Source organism: Diadema antillarum, unplaced genomic scaffold (assembly GCF_040938485.1).
Source record: "Diadema antillarum isolate AM-2024a unplaced genomic scaffold, OU_Dant_1.0 scf00000109, whole genome shotgun sequence".
NCBI classification, from domain to species: Eukaryota; Metazoa; Echinodermata; class Echinoidea; order Diadematoida; family Diadematidae; genus Diadema; species Diadema antillarum.
Window position 1 is genome coordinate 396,142 of NW_027270998.1, and position 21,943 is coordinate 418,084.

Sequence of the window (21,943 nt, forward strand, 5' to 3'; positions counted from 1 at the left end):
AGGTTGCAAAATGCATATTTTTGTGGAAAAGACATGTTTACCTTTCTGCAATAGACAAAAGCAGTCATACAATTTTGAGAAAAACAGTACTTTTCATGAAACCAGCAGTATTTGAGGCAAATACAATAAGCAGTGCAAAATACTGAAAGAAAAAAATAATAGCTGATATCTCTGTAAAGGACACAGTATATTCTTTGTATCTAATCTGACTTTGGGGAGACTTTGTGAAGATTTGTATGTGAGTTTGTGAGGGAGCACATCATATTCTCATTTCTGCACAATGAAAGTGTGACCTACAATGCATATTTATGAAAATATGTGAAAATGTGCAACTCCCTATCATCAATGTCAATTGTAAACTTTCCATCACATTTTTACTCTGCAATTCATGGGAATCAACTCTGAGCATTCAAGTCAAGTTTGACAAAGAGTGCTATTTCACTTTGAAAAGTCATACTCACATTGGAGTGCTTGCTGAAGGCACAACAGGTGAACCAGCTGTCTTCTTCAGCGTCACGGAATGTCTGGATTGGATGGAATCTGCACAGGGAAAGAATGCAGGGAAAATCAACTGATGTTGCTTTTATCACTCCAGAAACAAAGGTTGAGAGGTAATTGCTTCAGGCACCTATATCAAACAGACACATAACAAAATATCAAAGGAAAATGAAACATTTCCACGAGTACTTGATATGTATGCAATGCCTAGAAATATACAAAATTAAAAGTATTAATATGGCTCAATATGGCAAATTTTGAGGAAAAAATGTGTTATACTATGGTCCAGATGTATTGCTTGAAGGTGTGAAGTTTATAGATATAATACGGTAAGTTTGAACTCCATTAGGATTACTGGTTTGAATTAAGTGAATGTGCACTGGACTTACATAACACATTTTCAGGCCACAAATTACATGCATGCTCACCAGATTTACAGCATGCATATATACAGAAGTCTAACATGAACTCTTAATAGATACATGAACATACGGTAATACATGAACTGGTCTCTGTCAAGTGTATATCTTGTTCATCAACATACAAACTTGTACCTCCCACGCTATAAAGCAAATAGAAAGAAGGAATTTCACCCCATTCCCTGTTATATGAAAGTAGTCATATTTGGCATATCAAATATACTTTCAATGTGGTATTAAAGTCTCACCTGCTATAGACAAAGTGTCTAGAACACCTTGCTCCATCTCTCCCTCCATGGGCTGGGTTTATCTACAAACAAAACCACAGAGGGGTGATTTAGTGATTCACTGAACACCTCAATAGAAAACAGACAAAATAGTCTGTGCCACATGAAGACACAATAATGCATCACAGCCTGACATTTGATTAGATTTCTTGGCTGCAGTCAAGGACAGAAGCAATGTACCCAAATATCTTTTCCTTCAAGGAGAGAAAAAAAAAGTGCCGCACATCACAGAAGTTGGTCATATGTATCATAAATTCTTGCATATTAGATGCCCTGGTCTCTCTCTATCTCACTGGACAACTCTGTGAAAAGTACAAGGCCCTGTTTTTACACAAGGTGGCAAATTCAGTGTCTGTTTTTTTTTTAAACTCTACTGTACAACAACTAGTCCTTTAACAATTGACACATATCATGCAAGAGTACACTAGTGTGTTACTTTCTTTTGGTCATACATATCTACGGATTAAGGTATAAGAGAGCTGTTTTTGTTTTTGTTTTTGTTTTTTTTTTTTTGAGGGGGTTCTTTTTTGTGTTGTTTAGTTTAGTTTAGTTTAGTTTTGTTTTTTTGCAATACTGGAACACACATATGACAGCAAAGGGGGAAAAAAATGCCATTACAAGCTTCAATTAAAAAAACATTTTGAGACTTCAACTCATTGACCAAATTATCCTTGGGCACACCATTCAACTGATATTCTCACACTTTTGTCATTCTGGTATAAGAACAGAATTACCTGAAGGATGCTCAGACAACTCTCACAGATATGTTTTGAAGTGACAGAAATACAAAGATTGAAATTTGATAATATACACAGAAGTGAAGGGTTTATAAAGTATTAAAGAACTTACAGCTCTCCTGAACACTCTAGAGGTTGCATTGATGGGAGCATTTTGTCGGAACTTTGGCTCTGGACATTGATGAGGTCTAGCACAGACAAGAAACAAGAAAACATGTTAAAGGTTAACAAAACCTAGATATACATGTAGATTGAGTGAATGTAGATTGAGTGAATGTAGATTGAGTAAATGTAGATTGAGTGAATGTAGAGATTGAGTGAATCTGAGATGAGTGAATGCAGCAATATCAGTAGAAAACATCAGCAAAGTTTGAGGAAAATTGGAAAATCTGTTGAAAAGTTATGAATTTTTAAAGTTTTGGTGCCATCACTGCTGGATGAAAAAGACTATAATGGTTTGTGATATTACTGCAGGACAACAATATACAGAAAATAAAGAATATAAAGAGAAATGAACAAATTTACATTTTTTAAAGAAAAGTACACATTCCCTTGACTAGGTGCTGACATATCATTGAGTAATATTATTCCCTCTGCTTTCTAAAAGATGTTAGTCAAGTGCTCTTTCATCATGCTTTAAAAGCAAAAATATGTTTGATCTCCATTATATTTTCTTTGTATTGTTGTCCATGCTTAATGTCACAAAATATTATAGTCTGCTCATCAAGCAATGGCAGCATCAAAACTTTCAAATTTCACAAGTTTTCAAAGGATTGTCCAATTTTCCTCAAATTTCACTGATGTGTTCTATCAATATTACCACATTAATTCAATCCACATACACATTTGGATTTCCTTCTCCGTTAACCCATTGAGGACAGACTGATTTTGCTACAACAGGCATTTCCCATAGACACTTGCCCGAGTATATTCGGGACTCGTCCTCAACAGGTTAAAAGATAAGCACAGGATTTCAACAATCAAAGGTTCTTAAGAATACAATTTTTGCAGCACATATGCAACATCAAAACAAAAACAAAAAAAACACAATGTGTCGAATGGTAATAAACAAAATCTGTGCCAAAACATTCTTCAGGGGAAAACTATTCCCCAATATCAAGCTTTTGGGATGTATCAGTGTGCATTTATGACTGGCTGTCTGCTAGCATGAATAATGTATTATGCCTGTACAAACTATCAAAATTTGCATAATACATGGACTAGATTTTGATTCCATTTTTGAATTCCCTTTCAGACTTGCTCACAAAAATCTTAATTTTGAACTTTGAACTGTATTTCATGGGGATAATGGTCACCATAATCTGAGCTGAAAGCAAAAAACATGAACTGTGAAAGAACTTTAAGCTCCACCCTAGTGAGTCTTACTCTAGGACTTACAAAAATCTGAATCTTGAACTTTGAACTGTACAGTATGTCCCAAAAAAAATTACAACGGGGCCCTCCGCAATGATATCTTTCGAAACAGTGAATCAATATAAATACAAATGCAAGGTATGAAACTATAACTCATTGCCCACATCTTACAGAAAACCCCATTCGATTTGCTTCAGTGGTCAAAGAGAAATGAGGAATTTTGTAGAGGATGTCAGGAATCTCTTCTGTCCAAATTCTGTCTATTATTCACACACAAGAGCATTGAATTGCTAAAATTGGAAAAATCAGACTGATGACATGCTTTACAACAATCCACATTTCTCTGTGACTGCTTAACCAAATTGAATGGGGTTTTCCGCAAAATAGAGCTAAGATGTTATGTTTTAAGACCCTGAAGTAGCACTTAGACAGGTTGATCATATTGGGTGTTATCAATTCGAAAATCTGATAACAATTTTGGGGGCGACTTACTGCAGTATGTCCCCCAAAAAATTACAATCAGATTTTCGCATTGATAATGCCCAATACGATTAAATTTTTTAAATGCTACTTCAGAGTCTTAAAATATAGCATTTTAGCTCTATTTTGCAGAAATCCCCATTCAATTTGGTTAAGCTTTCACAGAGAAATGTGGATTGTTGTAAAGCATGTCACGAATCGGATTCTTCCGAGTTTAGCATTTCGATGATCTCGTGTGTGAATAATAGACAGAACTTGGACAGAAGAGATTCCCGACATCCTCTACAGAATTGCGTATTTCTCTTTGACCACTGAAGCAAATCGAGTGGGGTTTTCTGTAAGATGTCGGCAATGAGTTATAGTTTCATACCCTAAATTCGTATTTAGATTGATTCACTATTTTTAAAGATATCATTGCGGAGGGCACCGTTGTAATTTCTTTGGGGACATACTGTATTTCACGGGGATAATGTTCACTACAATCTGAGATGAAAGCAAAAACATGAACAGTGAAAGAACTTTACATTCCACCCTAGTGAATCTTACTCAAGGACTTACTGATAAATATACAATATGAGATGAAAGTAAAGACATGAATTGTGAAAGAGCTTTATGCTCTACCCTAGCAAATCTTACTCTAGGAGTGAGAAGGAGGGGCAAGCCACCACGGGGTTGCTGCAGTGGGCGTGCTGCTCCCTGAGGTACTGGGAGACGATCAGGTCGAGGCTTGGTGGCGACTTGCTGGATTGCCGTGACGACGCAGCCAACGAGGAGGTAGTGGCCGGGGCCCGTCTAGACTGGTTGAGGGCAGCGGGATGGCCCTGACTGGACTTCTCTCGGAACACTCTCCTCCTACTTGTGCCCTGCAGGGACGGTAGAAATATCCATGGTCAATTACCCATGGAGGGAGGGAAGAGTTTGATACATGTTAGCATCTGTAGTGCAGATAATGAAATACAGTCAAACCTGTCTATAGTGGCCACCCAAGCGAGACATAAAAGTGGCCTTATAGACAGGTGGCCACTGTAGACAGATTCTTTAACATGCTATTTCTCTCGGAGGGAATTGTTTTTAGTGGTTGTATGCAGCAGGTGGCCACTATAGATAGGTGGTTGCTAAGACAGGTTTGACTGTACAACAAAGTTGTTGGGCATTGAAATTATTTCTCCACTTCTACATTTTTAATTCCTTGCCCGCTCTTCTCCATCTTGCCATACTCGATCTTACACTTACAAATCTCATTTCCTGGTGTGCAATACTTTCACCTATCCCATTACTGATGCTCAAGTCTAATGTGTATAAATATCACATAAAATTATTTTATTCTCATGCATGCTTATATCATCGGTGTCATTTTAATTTCATTTATGAGTCTGATGTAAAGCAACTGTATCAGCCTTGGAGCTGCTGGATTGTTATTATATATTCGCACAATAAACCATATTGAATTGAATTGAATTGAATTGAATTGAATTGAATTGAATTGAATTGAATTGAATTGAATTGAATTGAATTGAATTGAATTGAATTGAATTGAATTGAATTGAATTGAATTGAATTGAATTGAATTGAATTGAATTGAATTGAATTGAATTGAATTGAATTGAATTGAAATGAATTGAAGTTACATAAGACAAGTCATAAGCAGTACTGAATATTCTCAAAATGGCATCATCTAATTCTCCCGCATGTTTAATCGATAAATCAAAATGTGTTGCCAGCAATTTCCATCGAATGTTAATCACACCTCTGTGCATACTACTACAGTATTAGAGTTTCCTCACCAAACTCATTATTTCACATACTGTATCAAAAATCTCTTTCTGCACAAGATGTCTCATTCATGGGTACAAGTGGGGGGGGGGGGGGGAGTGCCCTGCATTATCACCGTATTCAACTCACTCGTGAACTTGCTGGTGATGAGCGTGACTCCGGTCCAAAGGCTATTCTGGAAGGAGGCTGGGGGGTGAGGCTAGAGGAGACGCCCACACTGGGGCCTGAGGCAGCTGAGGTAGAGGGCTGACTGGAGGTCTCTGGGAGACCGGCGGATGCAGGACCGCTGGGCCCAAGGTGGCTGGTTCTTGGAATGCGGGACTGGACACAAAACAAATTGGAATCTCAGGATTTCTTTCACGTTTGTGAAAACCAGAATACAAAACTGCAACATCACAAGTCATATCTACTTCAACTACATAGTGTATAATGTGGTTTAATGAGACAGATGTACTTTGCAATGATAGATGATATGCTGCATGAGGCTAAAGGAAATGGATAGCATCACCTACAACAGATGGTGGGTCAGCCTTCCCTCAATAGCTATTGACTCATGGGGAAACTGACGATAACTTCTATTGGTTACACTGATAACATCATGAATGAGTCAACCAATCAGAGGCAGATGGATACTGCAAAACGAGAAATGTTCCTGTGCATCTTATTTTCACAAATTTTGCGAGAGTCAAGATTTGCACAATTACAATGCACACAAAAATTCTTGTCTAAACTATATGCACTGAATGCCAGTGGCAATTTGTGAAAATTTCGTGCCACAAAAAAGGCCTTCAGCTTCTGCCGCAAATAAATCTTTTTTTCTGTACTAAGTCTTTATCTCTGTATGTGTTAGTTTTCTTTCAGGTCTTTTTTCCTTTCTATCTCTCCTTGACATCTGAAGACCCACAGCTCAAGGCGATTACACTCACAGATTGGGGTGGCGTCATCATGAGAGACGACAGCAGGGCTCCGGGGGTGCTATGGGTCAGATTCAGAGGTAGGTTGGCTTCTCTCTCCAACAACTTGGCCGTCTCTGACAAACCTGTGACACAGGGGAGCAGATTGTGAGGATGGAGGGTAAATAAAATGGTATACAGCGAACAAAACTTCAAGCTCGAGTTGGCTTGCTCTCGCACATGGTCATGGTCAAAAGTGCACATCCAATAGATCTTTGGCTGACTCAGAGTCTTGGTTTCCAACATAAAAAAGCACTCCATATGAAACATTTGTTTCCCTTGTCCTAGCTAACCCAATAGATTCTCTCAGATAATTGTTCATGTGAAATGAACCACCTGTTCTTTGCTCATTAGTCTATATTTAGAGTAGTTAATCCCACTGACGAAAAACTGTTAAAGAGCATGAATTCTTCGGAAATACCAATCTGAGCATACTTATGAATAGTGTGCTATTATTGCTGCTTTACACAGTGAGAGACTATACAAGTACCTGTACAAAGTTCAACCTATCCGGCCATAACGGTTTGAATTTACTCCCATCAAAATGTGAAAGTTTCGTGTTCAGTTACATTTTGTGTCAACTCATTTAAGGTTTGCAATCAAATGTGTGGAAAGCTTCAATCCACATAAAGCTTGAAAAATAGCTTTCGTGGGAATGTGACCTCTTTGGTCTGGGCCTTTTTTTTGTGTGTGTAAATGTCTCCCTCGCCTGGCGACCTGCACTCACCTTGGGCCGTCAGGTGGTTGTGGATCAGCTGGAGGAGCTCCTTGCTGTCGTACCTGATCTTGGTCTGGGCCACGATGTTGGCCTTGTGCAGCTTGGACAGGGTGGCATCGGCACCCAGGGACATCGCCTTGCCGGTCACCCGCTCTGATGGACAGCAATATTCCAAATAGATGCAGAGAAATAATTACATTGTACAGAAGATAGCACACAATCAAATCAACTCATACTTGCAGGTAGCAGCTCAACTAATATCAAATAAACTAACAATGAGAAGTAATATGAATTTGATGGTATAAGCAATGATAACAATATCAATGGTAATGCTGCTGATGATAATGATGATGACAATAATAGATTATAATAATAATAATAACAATAATAAATTGATAATAACAATGATAATTATGATATGATGATCAATAGATGATGATAAGTAGTAGTAGTAGTAGTAGTAGCAGTAGTAGTAGATTTAAAATAGAATTTACATAACAAATAAACAGCAGTTATCACTGCAAAAAGTTGTCTCTTTCAAACTTTGCTTCTGAAAGGAAACTCAAATCTGACAAAATTCTAATTACTTATTTGTTTATGACATAAAAAGCATGGTTCTATCTCAAGGATGTACATTATTCAAAGGTTGTTGACTGGTCACTGGGCCAGTTTAGAGCATTCTTGTTTCATCACTTACCTATGAGCTCAGACGCATACTTGCAAAACTTGAGATGCTCTGTTCTCTTGTCCTGCAGGACTGGCTCACGCATTAGAGCTGAGAGAAGTGAGAATAAAAACAAAAAGACCCTTTCCACTTTCATCCAATCACCAGCCCGAAAAATGATATGGATAAAATCACAGTGTTGTTTAACTCGAAGACTGTATTCTCAATATCCTGCTTCCCTTTTAAGATTAAAAAGTTTTCAAAACCGATGAAAACGTTGTCAACATCTTATACTATTACAACAGCACCACAATCAAATTCTTTTCTATTTTTTTCCCAAAAAATATTCACATTCAAATCGTTGGCAAGCTTATGTAAATTCTAATAAGACAAGAAAGTCCAGTCTGCCAGCATTCTACACTAAGTCAAGCAAGTAGTATCAATATAAAGTGGTATAAATGCACATTCTGACACTGCGGAATAAAATTGTGAAACACTTGGGCATGAGACTGTATTATGTAAAAATATCTTCGGTCTGAAACAAAAGTTGAAAATGGAAAGATTACATGAAAATAAACTTGTAACTCACATTTCCTCCAGAATTAAATCTTTTGGACAAACATTGATCCTGTTACCAAACAACTCTGATTCCTAATAGAGGCGGTAGAAGCACAATTCGCATTGACTCACTCTGCAACATGCTGCGAGAAAAGATGGGCAGCTTGCTGATGATTTGCCGTACGACCTCTGACCTCGCCAGGCCACACAGGGCCTTGCAGGACAGCGCCCTCACACTGTCCGCCTCTGTGATGGGAGTCTTGACGGTCAACAGGCCAAGCAGTGTCTGAAGTACACAACACAGAATTACGGGAAATGGGGTATCACATCACATGTGCAATACAAGCTTCACTACAATTTCTGAACTCTTCAATTCATTTCATCAGTTATTTCAGCCTATTAGGTTTGAAAAATTTCTACACTTCCTCAGTCACATGTTGGAATGAGGTGATGACTTGCTCCATGACAAATAAGTATGCCTAACTTTCTTCCAGTATTTTCTCACTGATAAATTGAAATGCCTACTCATCCCACAGAAGAAAAAAAAAGCAGAGAGCCTTTAAAGGAAGAAATTGTATAAGACAACTTGCTACATATACAATTTCAAACTCTGCCAAGCCAAAAAGCAGAATCTGCTTCTGATGTAACATCCAATCACCATACTACACACACATTATATTCTATATTATATCACAAATTTCATAATATCATATACTATATTATATATATTTTCCCTGAGATTCCCACTTACTTACATAAAGGAGATTGTACAGTAGTAGTATAAAAGTGGAAACTTTTGCCTGAGTAATTTTCAGCCCTCAGTTGAGTTCGATATATCCTACATGCTTTTAATTCTGCAGCATCAAAATATAAAGTAGTACTACATAAAGCAAGCAAAAAAAAATTGTTGCAAGTTTTTATTTACACGCTAGTTTCATATCACACAAGATGTGCGAATATTTCCACTTTCACAGTTTGCAAATCAATCCTTCAATCACCCAGAAAGCTCCGGAAAAAGGGTCTGGATAGCACTAGAAACCAAAAGTGAGCACATTCAATCATGCGAGACAGATGGACAGACAGACTGACAGAAAAAAGGGGGTCGAAGAAGACATGGAAGTACATGGCACCTTATGCTCAGAGACTTCCAAAACAAGAGAGAAATCATGAGCAATGTCACATACCCTTATGCCATTGTTTGTTCGCACCGTCTCCCACATCTTTTCAATGACCTCAGTCGAAGTTCTGACGGCGATGCGATTCTTCTTGGCACCGTTGCTCATGAAGCGCCCCATGCTGCCTCCAAGCTGGACAAGAAAAGCAAATCAATATTGTTCAACACAGGTTTTATTATTACTTTCAGATTACAAAAACAAACTCTTAAGTATCACCATCAAATAATATGGGAGAAGAGATCACATGAAGTTTTATGTAGCACTGAAAAGGAGAATGAGTGCTAAATAAGGTACTGGTATTGCCTGAAATGGGGGCCATGGTAAATTCAGCAGTTGCTCCAAATGGAAACCATAACTTTATAATCTGCACAATGGCAAGACATGCATTCCAGAATCGATGTCTATTTACTACAATGACACCACGCTGAAGCTGGCCACAGTGTAGAGAATCATCAACATGTGACTGTAGTTTATAGTACTAAAGTGATGATGTCAGAGTCTTTTGGTATAGCTTGTGTTGGAACCAGGTGCGAGCATGTGTAGCAACAATATTGTTCACAGATATTCAAGCCAGGTAAGGATATTTAGAAACAGTTTCCATGGCGATGAATGGCTCTGACATCACACTTTGGTATTCTATACAAAGTATCACTTCTTAGCTGTAAAAAGCTTCACAGTATTAACCTGTTGAAGCCTAGTGACAAGTATACTTGGGCTGGTGTCTATGGGAAATGCATGTTGTAGCAAAATTTGCCTGTCCTCAATGGGTTAACACACAAAGTGTACTCACTCTTGTGGAGGGCCCACATACACAGTTGATGATGACCTGGAGCGCAGCCTTCTGTACATCAGGGTCAGACAGCACATCACCTTCTGCCACTCCATTCACAATGCTGTGCAGGAGGAATGGCAAGGACAGACAAGAATTTGTGTTAAAGACCCAACACTCGATTCAAGCGCTCTTCAGCATCACGGAAATCTCTCAATTTCGAATCACCTTTCTTGCAGTTCACAAGTTGATGCTCCAATTACCAAAACAGAGCAAATTCTGCAGTTTAATTCACATTAAAAGCTACGTCTGAAATGCAGAACTCTTGATGAAGTTAACAAGCCCACCTTCAATCCCAATCCCCGCCGTCCCACACATAAGAGATTTTTTGTTTTCTTTTTAAATGTACAGGAGATACATTCATGAAGAGTGTACTGACAGTCACATAAATCACTGCTTCCAAAGTACAATGAAGTTCTGTCATCCTTTGGACAAAATCACTTATGTTATCGAAAGAAAAGCTTTTTAGTATGACATACAACTAATTCTTTTTTTATAAAAGCAGAAAAAGTGGGATAGCAGAGGAGACAAGATGGCTTAGATAGAGAAGAAAACTGAGCATGGTCATACTCACTTCATGCCTACTATTGATGTGTTGTCTGGTAATAACACCTGCTCACAAAGTTGCAGCTGTCCCTGATTGGTTACCGTGACAACAGCCAATACATCCAATGTTGCTTTTACCACCTCACTCCTTTTGAAGAGACATGACCAAAGAGAGAATATAAAATATTCCAAAGGAGTAAACAAACATGTAGAAGAAATCAATGAGGATTATGCTTGAAATTTCACCCCCCCAAAAAAAACAAGGAAAACAAAAGAAAAATTCATAATCACCAAGCCCTAACTTCGGTTGATAGTGAATATTATATTCCACATACTAAGAATGTTGCAATAGGATTGGTCCAGAGCTGATCATGTGATGAAGCATAGTTTTGCCCATCACATCACCTGAGAAGAAAAGTTCGTTACACTCTATGTTGATAGTCCCTTTTGTTTCGCTGATCTCCACTTGAGTCCACACAGTCCTAACGCAAGATGAGTACGCGCGAAATAAAAGTGCGTTGCACTGTGGACTATCATGTGACCTAGGTCACTTGATAGTACACAGTGCAACGCACTTTCACTTCGGTGCCGCGCGATGCGTCCAGCAAATTCATTGTTTTGTCATCTACCCGCACACGTAGCCTAAGCCCTAAGGATACCTAAAGACAGCTAAAACGGTTTCAGATGTAGAATAAAATGGGAATTTCTAGGACCCTAGATGTGGAATATAAAGCAAATAATCAACTTTTAGTTTCAGGCAATGAGACAAACCATCACTTCCTCGGCGATCTGAATGTGTACGCTATCTTTCCTCAGCTGCGCTTCGGAAAGATAGCTACATCCAGATCGCCTCGGAAGTGATAGTTTGTCCCATCACCTTCACCAACGTTGATTATTTGCTTACTATTTGCAAGAATTTGCAAGAGTAGGGTCTTCCAAAAAGCCACGCTATTGATCTATATTCCAACATACGACATATGATGAGAAGTTAGTTTGATTTCCCTGATTTCCATGTGTGATATAAGCACTTGCATTCATTAAAACCAAGCAATATCTGAGTTGGTTGTCCTCTTCTTCTTCTTATATGTTTCCATCTTTAAATCAGGCATTCCTTGTCCAAAGATGCAGCTTCCAGCCTACCTGGAGCTGTAGTTCTTCCAGACACAAGCCAGAGCTATGATCTGGAGGAGAGGCTGGATGCCCTGAAGCTTGATGAGGGTGCCCACTGGAGCCCAGTGGAGCCTGAGGGGAGCCTGCTCTAGCATCGTCTCCATATTCTCCTGGGTGCTCTCTGGGGTGACTGGAATGTTCTGATGAGCGGCAGACAGATTAGACGAAGTAATATCAAGCATGTGTGATATTTGTGTGGTACAAATACACCAGAAATACATGATTGGAATCTGGTACTGGTTCGGTGGCATCGTTTTTTTGAGTGTTACATTGTATCGTGTCCTTCAATCACAGAGTGTACAATCAAATGTAGTATGTATGGTAGCTTTGAATACACAATCAGTGAATGTCCAACGACATTACAGCATGGACCACAAGAATGCATCATGGAACATGAAGAATAACATTAAGTCCTATGGCCATATCAAACTCATAAGAGGAACTGATGGCTAGCACAAGTTCCTTTTAAACTTTCTATCCATCTAGGCAATCAGTATGAGTATTTGTGTGTACTACAGGGGTCCTAAATATCGAGTACAGTAGATATTACCTATTCAGATTTAAACCAAAAAAAGATTATCAATAAAGTTGTGGACCAGAAACACTTAGCAATAGACTGCCAATACCTGTACATCCACAGATTAAGAGTTTGATTAATTGCCTGTCACAGAAAATTTACCCCAAATGCTCAATTTGCTCTGTGCCATGCATCAGTATCACAACCATCACATATTTTCTGTGGGACAATGTAAGGGCAGTTGCTATTAAAGTTAGTCAGCAATCTGAAACACAGATGTCTGTTGAGATGCAAACGTCATGGAGCAGTCCTAGCCCTCCAAGCATACACTCCTACAAGGTGGCCATGTTGGACCTGAAGAACATCCTCTCTGTAGTGAAGTACACAGCTTTAGTGAGTTTTTACAAGTGTGGAGTCAGATATCTTTGAATGTGATTATCCCTGACAAGATGTCACAACGGACAACACACACTGTGATTTACAATTAATGTAACTAACCACTGTAAACAGGCCAGACCAAACCTTACAAAGAATATTACAAATGCCAAGCTCCAAAGAAAGAATTACCCCAATGATATGCTTTTCTTAATTGAACATCAAGTTTAAGTTTTTGTCAAAGTCTTCGGTGGGCTGTACAAGGTGTCATTTTCTGCTTACACTTCCTCATATTGACAGATTAGTGAGCATTTCAACCTGCATTCAGACTAGGTCCCACATCTTGGGGACAGTCGAGAGAAATATGATCTTTTATATTTTATATATCATCTACACGGCTTTCGTCCATCTCAGAGCTGCTGGAACAATTGTTTGGGCCATGTGTGGTGCTGAAGAGGCGCACTTGCCATTTGAAACTACAGTTTACGCATGCCCACATTTGATGAATACAGCTGGGTGCTTTCAATTATAAGCACAAGGTCACTTTCCACCTCCAAATTTTGTCCTAAAACTGGGCCCTTTTGATAAAACTGATTTTAAATTTGCTAACCACACAGGTTGTCACAGACTTACAGTTTAGATCAACCTTATAATCAATTTTAACTCTTCATAAAACAGGGCCCAGTTTTAGGACAGGTTTCGCATGGACACTGGGAGAAGTCCCCTTCAGCATCCACACTTTAGTTTTGGAGGGAGAGTCTTATTGTTTGGGACTTTCCTGGAGATGCGGGACTTCATCTGAACACAGGGTTTGATCCACGACTGGACCAGTTGGGCTTTTTGTCGCAGCCTCACCTTGTAGGGAGGGATGGGCTCGGGTGGAGTCTGGCCCTGGTTCCTGGCGTAGGCCCGCTTGATGCTGTCCACCTTGAGGGCTAGGTGGGTTTCAAAGTACCTCTTGAGGGCCAGTGTGGTGTGCTTGACCGTCTGGCGGCTGGAGAAGACATCATCGTCGTTCTGGTTGGAGTTCTGATCCTCCGGGTCCAGGATACTCAGGGTGCTCATCTAAAACAAGACATGGGAAGAGTAATCATCGGGAGTCAGCTCAGAATACGAAATGGTTCCAGTCTACATATTGCACAAGTACAGAACATTATACAGTCTTTATACCTTAACTGACTTGCCAATACCATGGTATGTCCAAGAATCACAAGGTCGGGTGATGCATCTACTTGGCAACAGAGCAATTTTTGCCACACCCAGCTGGGCACTATTCAGGTCATAGAATGTTTGGTTAAGGCAGGCATGGCAAACAGCACTGGTTCAAGCTAATACACTTTTCACCCTCAAGAAACACTCTGAGAGAAAAGTCTGGATGTATTCATTTTATCATTACTTCAGTGAAATGATTGTTTTCAGATTATGACATTATACTTCATGGACATGTTAGAAAAATGTGCATAACTGATTAAACCAATCAAAGAAGATGATGGCTGGCTGTGTGTGCACTTTACTGGCTCCAGGCCAGCTAACCAGTACTAGTACCATGTTTCATTGTCCTATATACAACTGCAAGAGATGTTCACACAAACATGCATTGAGAAAAAAAATTGATTTCTAAGGACTCCATTGCTTCTAGAATATGGCAAAAGACTTGTGCAAAGCAGGAGTGAATATCATGATCACTCAGTGAGGTTAATGATGTACATAATTTTCACCTTATTCTAAGATCACTCTGGAGCAACCATGACAATGTGTGATTTTTCTTCAGCAATTGTCATTCTGGTCATGACACCATGACATAATTTTCACCTTATTCTAAGATCACTCTGGAGCAACCATGACAATGTGTGATTTTTCTTCAGCAATTGTCATTCTGGTCATGACACCTAACTGTGCCCCATTTCATAAAGGGTGAGAACCTTCCTGTAATTATTGTAGGTGCCATGGTAATGACTAGACAACAATCATCTATCTATGTCAGACAGTTTATGCTCTTAGCACAGTAACTGCAGCTATTACAATTCCTTGATTTTATTGCAAAGTGGGACCGTGGCATAATCATCACAATATGGTGCTGTGCAAGCCAAGATGTTCATAATTTGAAGATAACCCCAGGATGGGGAATGTTAAACTCACAGTGTTGAAGAGCTTGCGTAGACCATCTTTCCTGTCGAAGAGTTCCAGGACCGCTCCAAAGCCAAGACTGGTCATGAGGAACATGGTTGCATGGCACCGGCCAGACTCGTGGGAACACTCCAGCAGCCAAAGCATGTAGCTGGAAAGTTTGTAAGTAGGAAGTAGTTTGGAAAAGCATTGTACAATAAACACAGTTTGTTCAAGGTCTCAGGTACACTATGTTCTTACCCAGTGATACTCACATGACCCAGTGTAATGTCATCATTGGCAAAATATGCATGGACTCATACAACTATCCCAAGGACAACTACCCCTCCTCTCCCCCTCTATCGCCCCCTCCCCACCCCCCACCTCACCAGCATGATTTTTGTAAGGGGGGTAGTTGTCTGGATATGGTGGATAAAATAAAAGACTGCAAAATTTTGGCACTAATATACAGGGCCATTAGTTTACTGTACAATCAGATACTCAAATACTAGTAGTAATGAAAGAGTACATTCACTGTACGTAGTTGATCCATGGATATACCCAGTCCTGCATCACTGAGCCCCTTCAAAACACTGAACACAGATTATAAGATCCTCCTCATTTCTTCAGGACATATCTTTTAATGAGAAAGACATGTTTTTCCTATCTTCGATCATATAACTCGGCCAAAAATAATGGACGCATGTCAACCCTAGCAGAATTCAACTACAATTCCTCAACACAACCTTGCCAGAAAAAAGGACAACAGCAATTACCAGCAACGGAAAAACACAGAGACAAACAAACAGACAGAAGCAGCATGTGACCGACTAGATTCTTACTTCATCATCTGGGAAAGGACCGGAGCTGGGAGAAGACAGATGCGCTCCATGGTGTCCTCGTTGTAGGCCAGGTAGTAGAGGCAGAGAGACACGCCGGTGGCCGCCACCGAAGGGCGCGGTATCTCCAGCAGCTTCTGGAGGCCATTCATCTCAAGGAATTCCATGGCGTACTTCTTATGGCACAGCAGGGAGGACAGGTACTGTTTATTTTAGAAAAAGATGAGTATAAAATGGTTTTTACAAATAATATAGCATAAAATGAGTATAAAATAAAGCATAAAATGAGTATAAAATGAATGCGAAGTCAGTCATAGTACTTCTACTCTGGCAACCAGTCAGGATGCCTTCAAAACAGATTCAATTTTTATTTTTTTTTTGGCTACTAAAGAGTTAATAATATCAGCTCTCGAAATATGTAATTGACTGCTCCCAACTTAAAGCTTTTATCAAAGCATCACAAAGCACATTGACAAAATTTACTTATTAATTCTATAAGACTATCAAAAATCTAACTGCATTTTTAGACAAAGTACACTACTTCACACTTTGAAAAGTTATAAGAATTCTTAAACAAGACAGAACACACACACACACAAATATATACATATATATATATATATATATATATATATCATATACTGAAGAATAATTTATACATTGATGTATATAAAATTATCTATACCTTGAGAGCATCAAAAGTCAGCCTGATGTCATTGGTTTTGTTGAGGTCAATGTAGTGCATGATTAACTCCATGGAACCATTCTCGATCATTGCACCAAGAAGCTGTGAAACGGTTCAATAAGCAAAACACCAGAATGCACCATCACATAATTTCATCTCATAGAGAATGGAAAAACAAAATTTACTATGAAGCTGGAAAAATTCATTTTTTTAAATATATACATTGTAGGACTCCACTTGGCCATATTGACAAAACCACAAATAAATTTTACATACAAATATGACAAGTACAGGCCCTGGTTCAAAGAGCATATCAATAGCTATTCCTCTTCAGTAACAAAAATTTTAGCATTCTATTGCAGTGTATTTGATTTGAAACAATCTATTTCAGACACCAAAGTTAGCCTACACAGGAGACACTACAGCAATATGAAATTGCCAATTCATGACCAAACAGAGAGTTCATCATGAGTATACCCACACATTCTAGAGGTGTTCAGTATTGAAATGTATTGTTACATGCAACAATATAATACTAAAGTAGGTGTATCATACTGAAGATGAATGAAATTCAAGTTTTATTGAATTACTACTAGATAAATCCTGTACTAAAATACAACAGAACTACCCTTCATGTCTTTGTAATTGGGAAACGTAAATAAATCTCTATTAACAATGATTCAAGACACTGCCCTTTAGGAAGTTAGAGTATAACACATACACTGTATGACTTTATGAAGTATCAACAAAAGATTCCCTTGAAAAGCATGACCCCTGACCTACTGACCTCTTGATACTCCCCGAGAGGGGTCAAGTACTGCAGGATGAACCGCTGTTGCATGATAGGAGTGAGGGGCCACATGCAGTGAGAGCCGATGATGTACTGAGACATCTCTGCCCAGCTGCTGTTGCTTAGCTCGACCTCCGCCCCGCTCAGCTGCTGTGACGTCTTGAGCTTGAACCCTTTGACCCGCGACCTGTGGCCTTTGCCCTTTGAGGACACAGACCCTTTCCCCGAAGACTTTCCCTTTGAAGTCCTGCCACTCAGCCTCTTGACTCTCTTCCCTGGTGGATTTTTACCCTCATTTGAGTTTGTGCAAGGTAACGCCTGTGACTTATCAGTCACTATACCCGATTCTACTGACGATGATTCTGCACAAACAGAATTTTGTAGGTCTATGATGCCAGCTTCTTTTGTTTCTCGTTCCATGACCTCAACATTGCTTCCAAGTTTCTCACTTGAGTATAATCGCGAATTGACCTCAACCTCCATGCTCCCTGAACTGGACACAGACGTATCATTTTTACCACTGAGACTAATGCTGACATTTTCATCACCATCCATTTGACCTGAAATACAGTCCACTGCTACAGGGTCAGTGGCTGTCTCGTCTGCAACGCTTTGGTCCACAACGCCCTCTGTGTCCTCTCTGAAGCAGGCGAAGGGACGCTCTTGAATGTCTGAGACAGGGGAGGGCGATGAACTGCCCGCCTCACTGGAGGCGTTCTTGAAAGCATGCAATCTGTGGAGCATTACCGGAACCTAGTCAAAGAAAGAGCAAAAAATCACACTTCTCTGGGCATACAACAATATCATATCACCACATGTACAACCATTTATACAGCATGGAAATGATGGAAATCTGAGTATTTCTGCTTTAAAATGACCTCAAAATATCAGATTCCAGAGATCATATGACACTCATGAAATGATACAGACTCCCAGGAATTTAAACAAATGAATGCATCTCCTAATATCCTGAGAAATTGAAGAAAAATCAACACATACACACATTCCAAAGAGCAAAACACAAATGCCATTCAAATCATTAAAATCCATTCAAATCATTAAAATCCAACCAAATTATTAAAGTCCATTAAAAGGCATTAATGCAAGTCTTGACAGTCAGAAAACAACTCAAAGAAAGACAAGGGGGTGGGGGATGATTTCCTGCAATCTGCAATAGACCTATGGACCTCGTTCATTTTCATATTTTCAAATGAGAGCTCACCAAACGAGCATTGTCTTCCTTCAGGTTCCCCGCAATGTCCTGGACCTCCACGGCAGCCGCCAGCAGGCCAGTGGTGTAGGCACGTAGCGGCTCCTCCGCATCAGTGGCCCACTCAACAAATCGGTTCACAAAGCCCTCCTATCAGCACAAAGGGAAGAGCGCTTTAGGAGCAATGTCCGTCAAGTGTTTTCAGTGCGTGTCAATTCCTAACTCTTCATCTGTGGGCCAAATAACTGAAGATATCAAAATTCTTTCCTCACTAATGGATAAAAAAAAGATTTTTAGTGTGCTGCAATGGCTGCAAGTATTACCTTATATGTTTCTATACATCAATGGCTAGCATGATAAAGTTTATTGGCTCAACGCTGACTTTTTTTCTACAATCTGTAAATTTGACATTTTGGTGGCCCAAAAAATAAATGTAGTGGCCCTAAAGAGAAGGAAACATAACAATCAAATTAGAATCTTAGTTGCCCAATCGAGCCACCAAGCAATAGCCTTTTTGGAAGTTTGGGGCCGTGGTCCAGTTATAAGTTTTTAATGGCCCTCAGCCACCAGGCCATCGCTGATGTCGAGCCCTGGCTAATATGATTCTGATTCCTGACACTGAGATCAGTTTATTCATTTTGACCCAGCATAATAGTTAAAACAGTATTAATCAAACTTTCTTCGATCTTAAACACATAATACATGAAAAAACAGATCATATGGAAAGACAATATTACTCCAAAGTTTCTCAACCAAAAGAATATATCCTCGTACTCAAGAAGCATCCCTACATCTCGTATCCCTACACCTTGAGGTTTTACAGAGTATCCCACTCATCTTAATGCGATAACTTTGATGACCGACTGACCGTTTCTTCAAAGATGATGGACGTCTCAAGACCTGGGACCACATCCAGAAGAAGCCTACAGGCCAAGGTATTGATCTCCCTGTCACGGGACAGCATGATGTAATCATTGACCAACTGCGGAGAAAACAAACCAACAAAAAAACGAGTAAACATTTAACAAGAGTTCTAAGGTAAAGAACTGAAAGGTACAGATATTTGTCAGATTCTTTCCTCCTATTTGTGATCAATTTTCATCTATGCCAATGAGGGCTTTGTGAAGAGTTGAAAACACCAAACTTTCTACAGTTTAAGTCTTGACGATATGGTAACACTCCTCCTTTACCACTACATGATATCTGTTCTGGTTACATCGTAAGAGATTTTATAATGACCATAAGCACCCCCTCACAACCCTGACTGACCATTTACCAATGACGAGCATATGATAGGCCTGAGGATGCGATAACATGCATTCATGACTGAAAGTACATAATTTAGACAGGAAGCAAGCTGAGTTGAGGTGACTGTTCTAATAAGTTCAATTCAAACTTCTTTCCTTGTTTGTGTTTTTACGAACTTGGCTCAAAGGAATCCTAACACCACTGGACTGAGGCTGTACAAATAGAATGGCACTGATTATCTAATGTATGGTGAGCATTGTATGTCGTCTCTGCTGAAGTTTTCTAAGTAGAGCACAAAGTATCACAAATCAATCAATGAATCATAATCTGATCTCATTTGCATGTATGTTTCTCAATCTTCTCCTGTCTCAATCTGTAAACAGAGCGAGCTTCTGTACCCATCTTGTGCAGTTAAGGGTGTTTGTGTGAATATGTGCATGCTCTCGTGTGTAAAATGATTCATAATAAAGCCCCTTTGACTGCACCTTGCCCATGAAATTATCATTCTTGAAGAGAGTGGTCAAGAGGTCACCAAGGGCACAGTTTGGATCCATCCGGCCGGGATGGCGGTCATCGAATGGGTCCGGGTCCATCTTCAGGAAGTTTTCAGTTTCAGCTTCCAAGATGTCTGCCAATCTGGAGAGGAAATGGCAGCATTAGTTCATCTGAATGATAGAGGTATTATGGCTATCTGACACTCTGCACACATTGATAACATACTGTATACGCCAAATATTTTGCAAGGTTTTTATTTTCGCGAATTTTGCGAGTCGGGCGCTATTCGCGAAATTAAAGACAAATGCGAAAATATTGACTCTGATCCCAATGTGAATGTTACGTTCGCGTGTACATTTCCCTGTTCAGTACAGGACTCCATGATCGCGAATTTAACCACTTGCGAAATCGTTGAGAATTCCCGATTCGCAAAAATTTAGACTTGCGAAATAATTGGTGTATACAGTACACTATACACTCTTGCTCGCTTATAGTCATTTATGTGCACACCTGATGAGGAATACGTCCACATAACCAGGAAAGGCAAAGATATCATTGATTGATAATGATGGCAAGAAGGCAAAGTTCCATGAAACTTGTCAAATTAACTGATCCTTTCTTTCGTCCATTCTGGGTTGTAATCACTTGGTAACAATGGCAGTCACCAGAAATATTTCATTTTAAAGATTTATTGTCATAGGAGATTCTCACATACCAATGACACCATAGTTGTGACAGAACTAACAGAGAAATACCCACGTGACATGAATTCAAGCTCATTAAATTATTACAATACGAAGGCTAATGATTATGGACATAAACATAGAAGGACATCACAGGTTAAGTGCCATTTGACGATTGAAGAAAAAAGAGAGAGAGAGAGAGAGAGAGAGAGAGAAATTATACAAATCACACTGCAAATTCCACATGTATGTTTGGCTGGACAGGCAATGTCATTTAAATGCCAAGCACTAAATTCAGAAATGCACGTCAACTACAACTTTAAGCTCTGACATCACTGAATGAACACAAACCAGCACTGAATATTTGCTTGGTCCTGTATCAAAAGAGATCAAGAGATTGTTAGCAGTTGTGTGGGATAGGGAGAGCATGTCATAGAAGCAGAGAGCTATTACCCTGTGAGGACTGGCACAGGTGAGGTAGCAGAACCCTGGTCCTTGTCCCACTGTGCCAGGAGACCACTGAACCTCACAGCAGCTGGAACCTCCTCTTCCTCCATTCTGGGGCTTCTCCAAACGATTCTGCAATCAAAAGAAGAATTCAGGCATAAGGATAACAATGCTAGGGGACACATTTAGGTCATGATACTTTTCAAATGAACTGATCCAGATCCAGATTGCAAAAAATCTGTACAAAATAAAACACACAAAAAAATCATTTATCTTAACTATGTTATTGCGTGTAAAAGCAGAATACAAAATGCAAAATATGCTAGATAATTTCAGTTAAAGGACTGCACTAAAATGTAAACATTTT

General features: G+C 39.4%; 1 protein-coding gene across 1 annotated transcript in view; it reads right to left on the minus strand.

Moving 5' to 3' along the window:
* LOC139719324 (DDB1- and CUL4-associated factor 1-like) overlaps positions 1 to 21,686 on the minus strand; it is a 34,111-nt gene extending 12,425 nt beyond the window's left edge. The window contains exons 1-22 of the mRNA XM_071630739.1: positions 21,583 to 21,686; positions 20,437 to 20,587; positions 19,572 to 19,685; positions 18,716 to 18,853; positions 17,491 to 18,246; positions 16,704 to 16,805; positions 16,022 to 16,221; positions 15,213 to 15,351; positions 13,929 to 14,138; positions 12,152 to 12,321; positions 11,040 to 11,159; positions 10,427 to 10,529; positions 9,646 to 9,768; positions 8,594 to 8,747; positions 7,937 to 8,014; positions 7,249 to 7,392; positions 6,495 to 6,607; positions 5,698 to 5,889; positions 4,432 to 4,658; positions 2,054 to 2,129; positions 1,166 to 1,227; positions 462 to 540 (exon numbers count right to left, since the gene is read on the minus strand). Coding sequence (XP_071486840.1) covers positions 462 to 540; positions 1,166 to 1,227; positions 2,054 to 2,129; positions 4,432 to 4,658; positions 5,698 to 5,889; positions 6,495 to 6,607; positions 7,249 to 7,392; positions 7,937 to 8,014; positions 8,594 to 8,747; positions 9,646 to 9,768; positions 10,427 to 10,529; positions 11,040 to 11,159; positions 12,152 to 12,321; positions 13,929 to 14,138; positions 15,213 to 15,351; positions 16,022 to 16,221; positions 16,704 to 16,805; positions 17,491 to 18,246; positions 18,716 to 18,853; positions 19,572 to 19,685; positions 20,437 to 20,587; positions 21,583 to 21,686 — 3,555 coding nt within the window. The remainder of the gene's footprint in view (positions 1 to 461; positions 541 to 1,165; positions 1,228 to 2,053; positions 2,130 to 4,431; positions 4,659 to 5,697; positions 5,890 to 6,494; positions 6,608 to 7,248; positions 7,393 to 7,936; positions 8,015 to 8,593; positions 8,748 to 9,645; positions 9,769 to 10,426; positions 10,530 to 11,039; positions 11,160 to 12,151; positions 12,322 to 13,928; positions 14,139 to 15,212; positions 15,352 to 16,021; positions 16,222 to 16,703; positions 16,806 to 17,490; positions 18,247 to 18,715; positions 18,854 to 19,571; positions 19,686 to 20,436; positions 20,588 to 21,582) is intronic.
* Between the last annotated feature and the right edge of the window lie 257 nt (positions 21,687 to 21,943).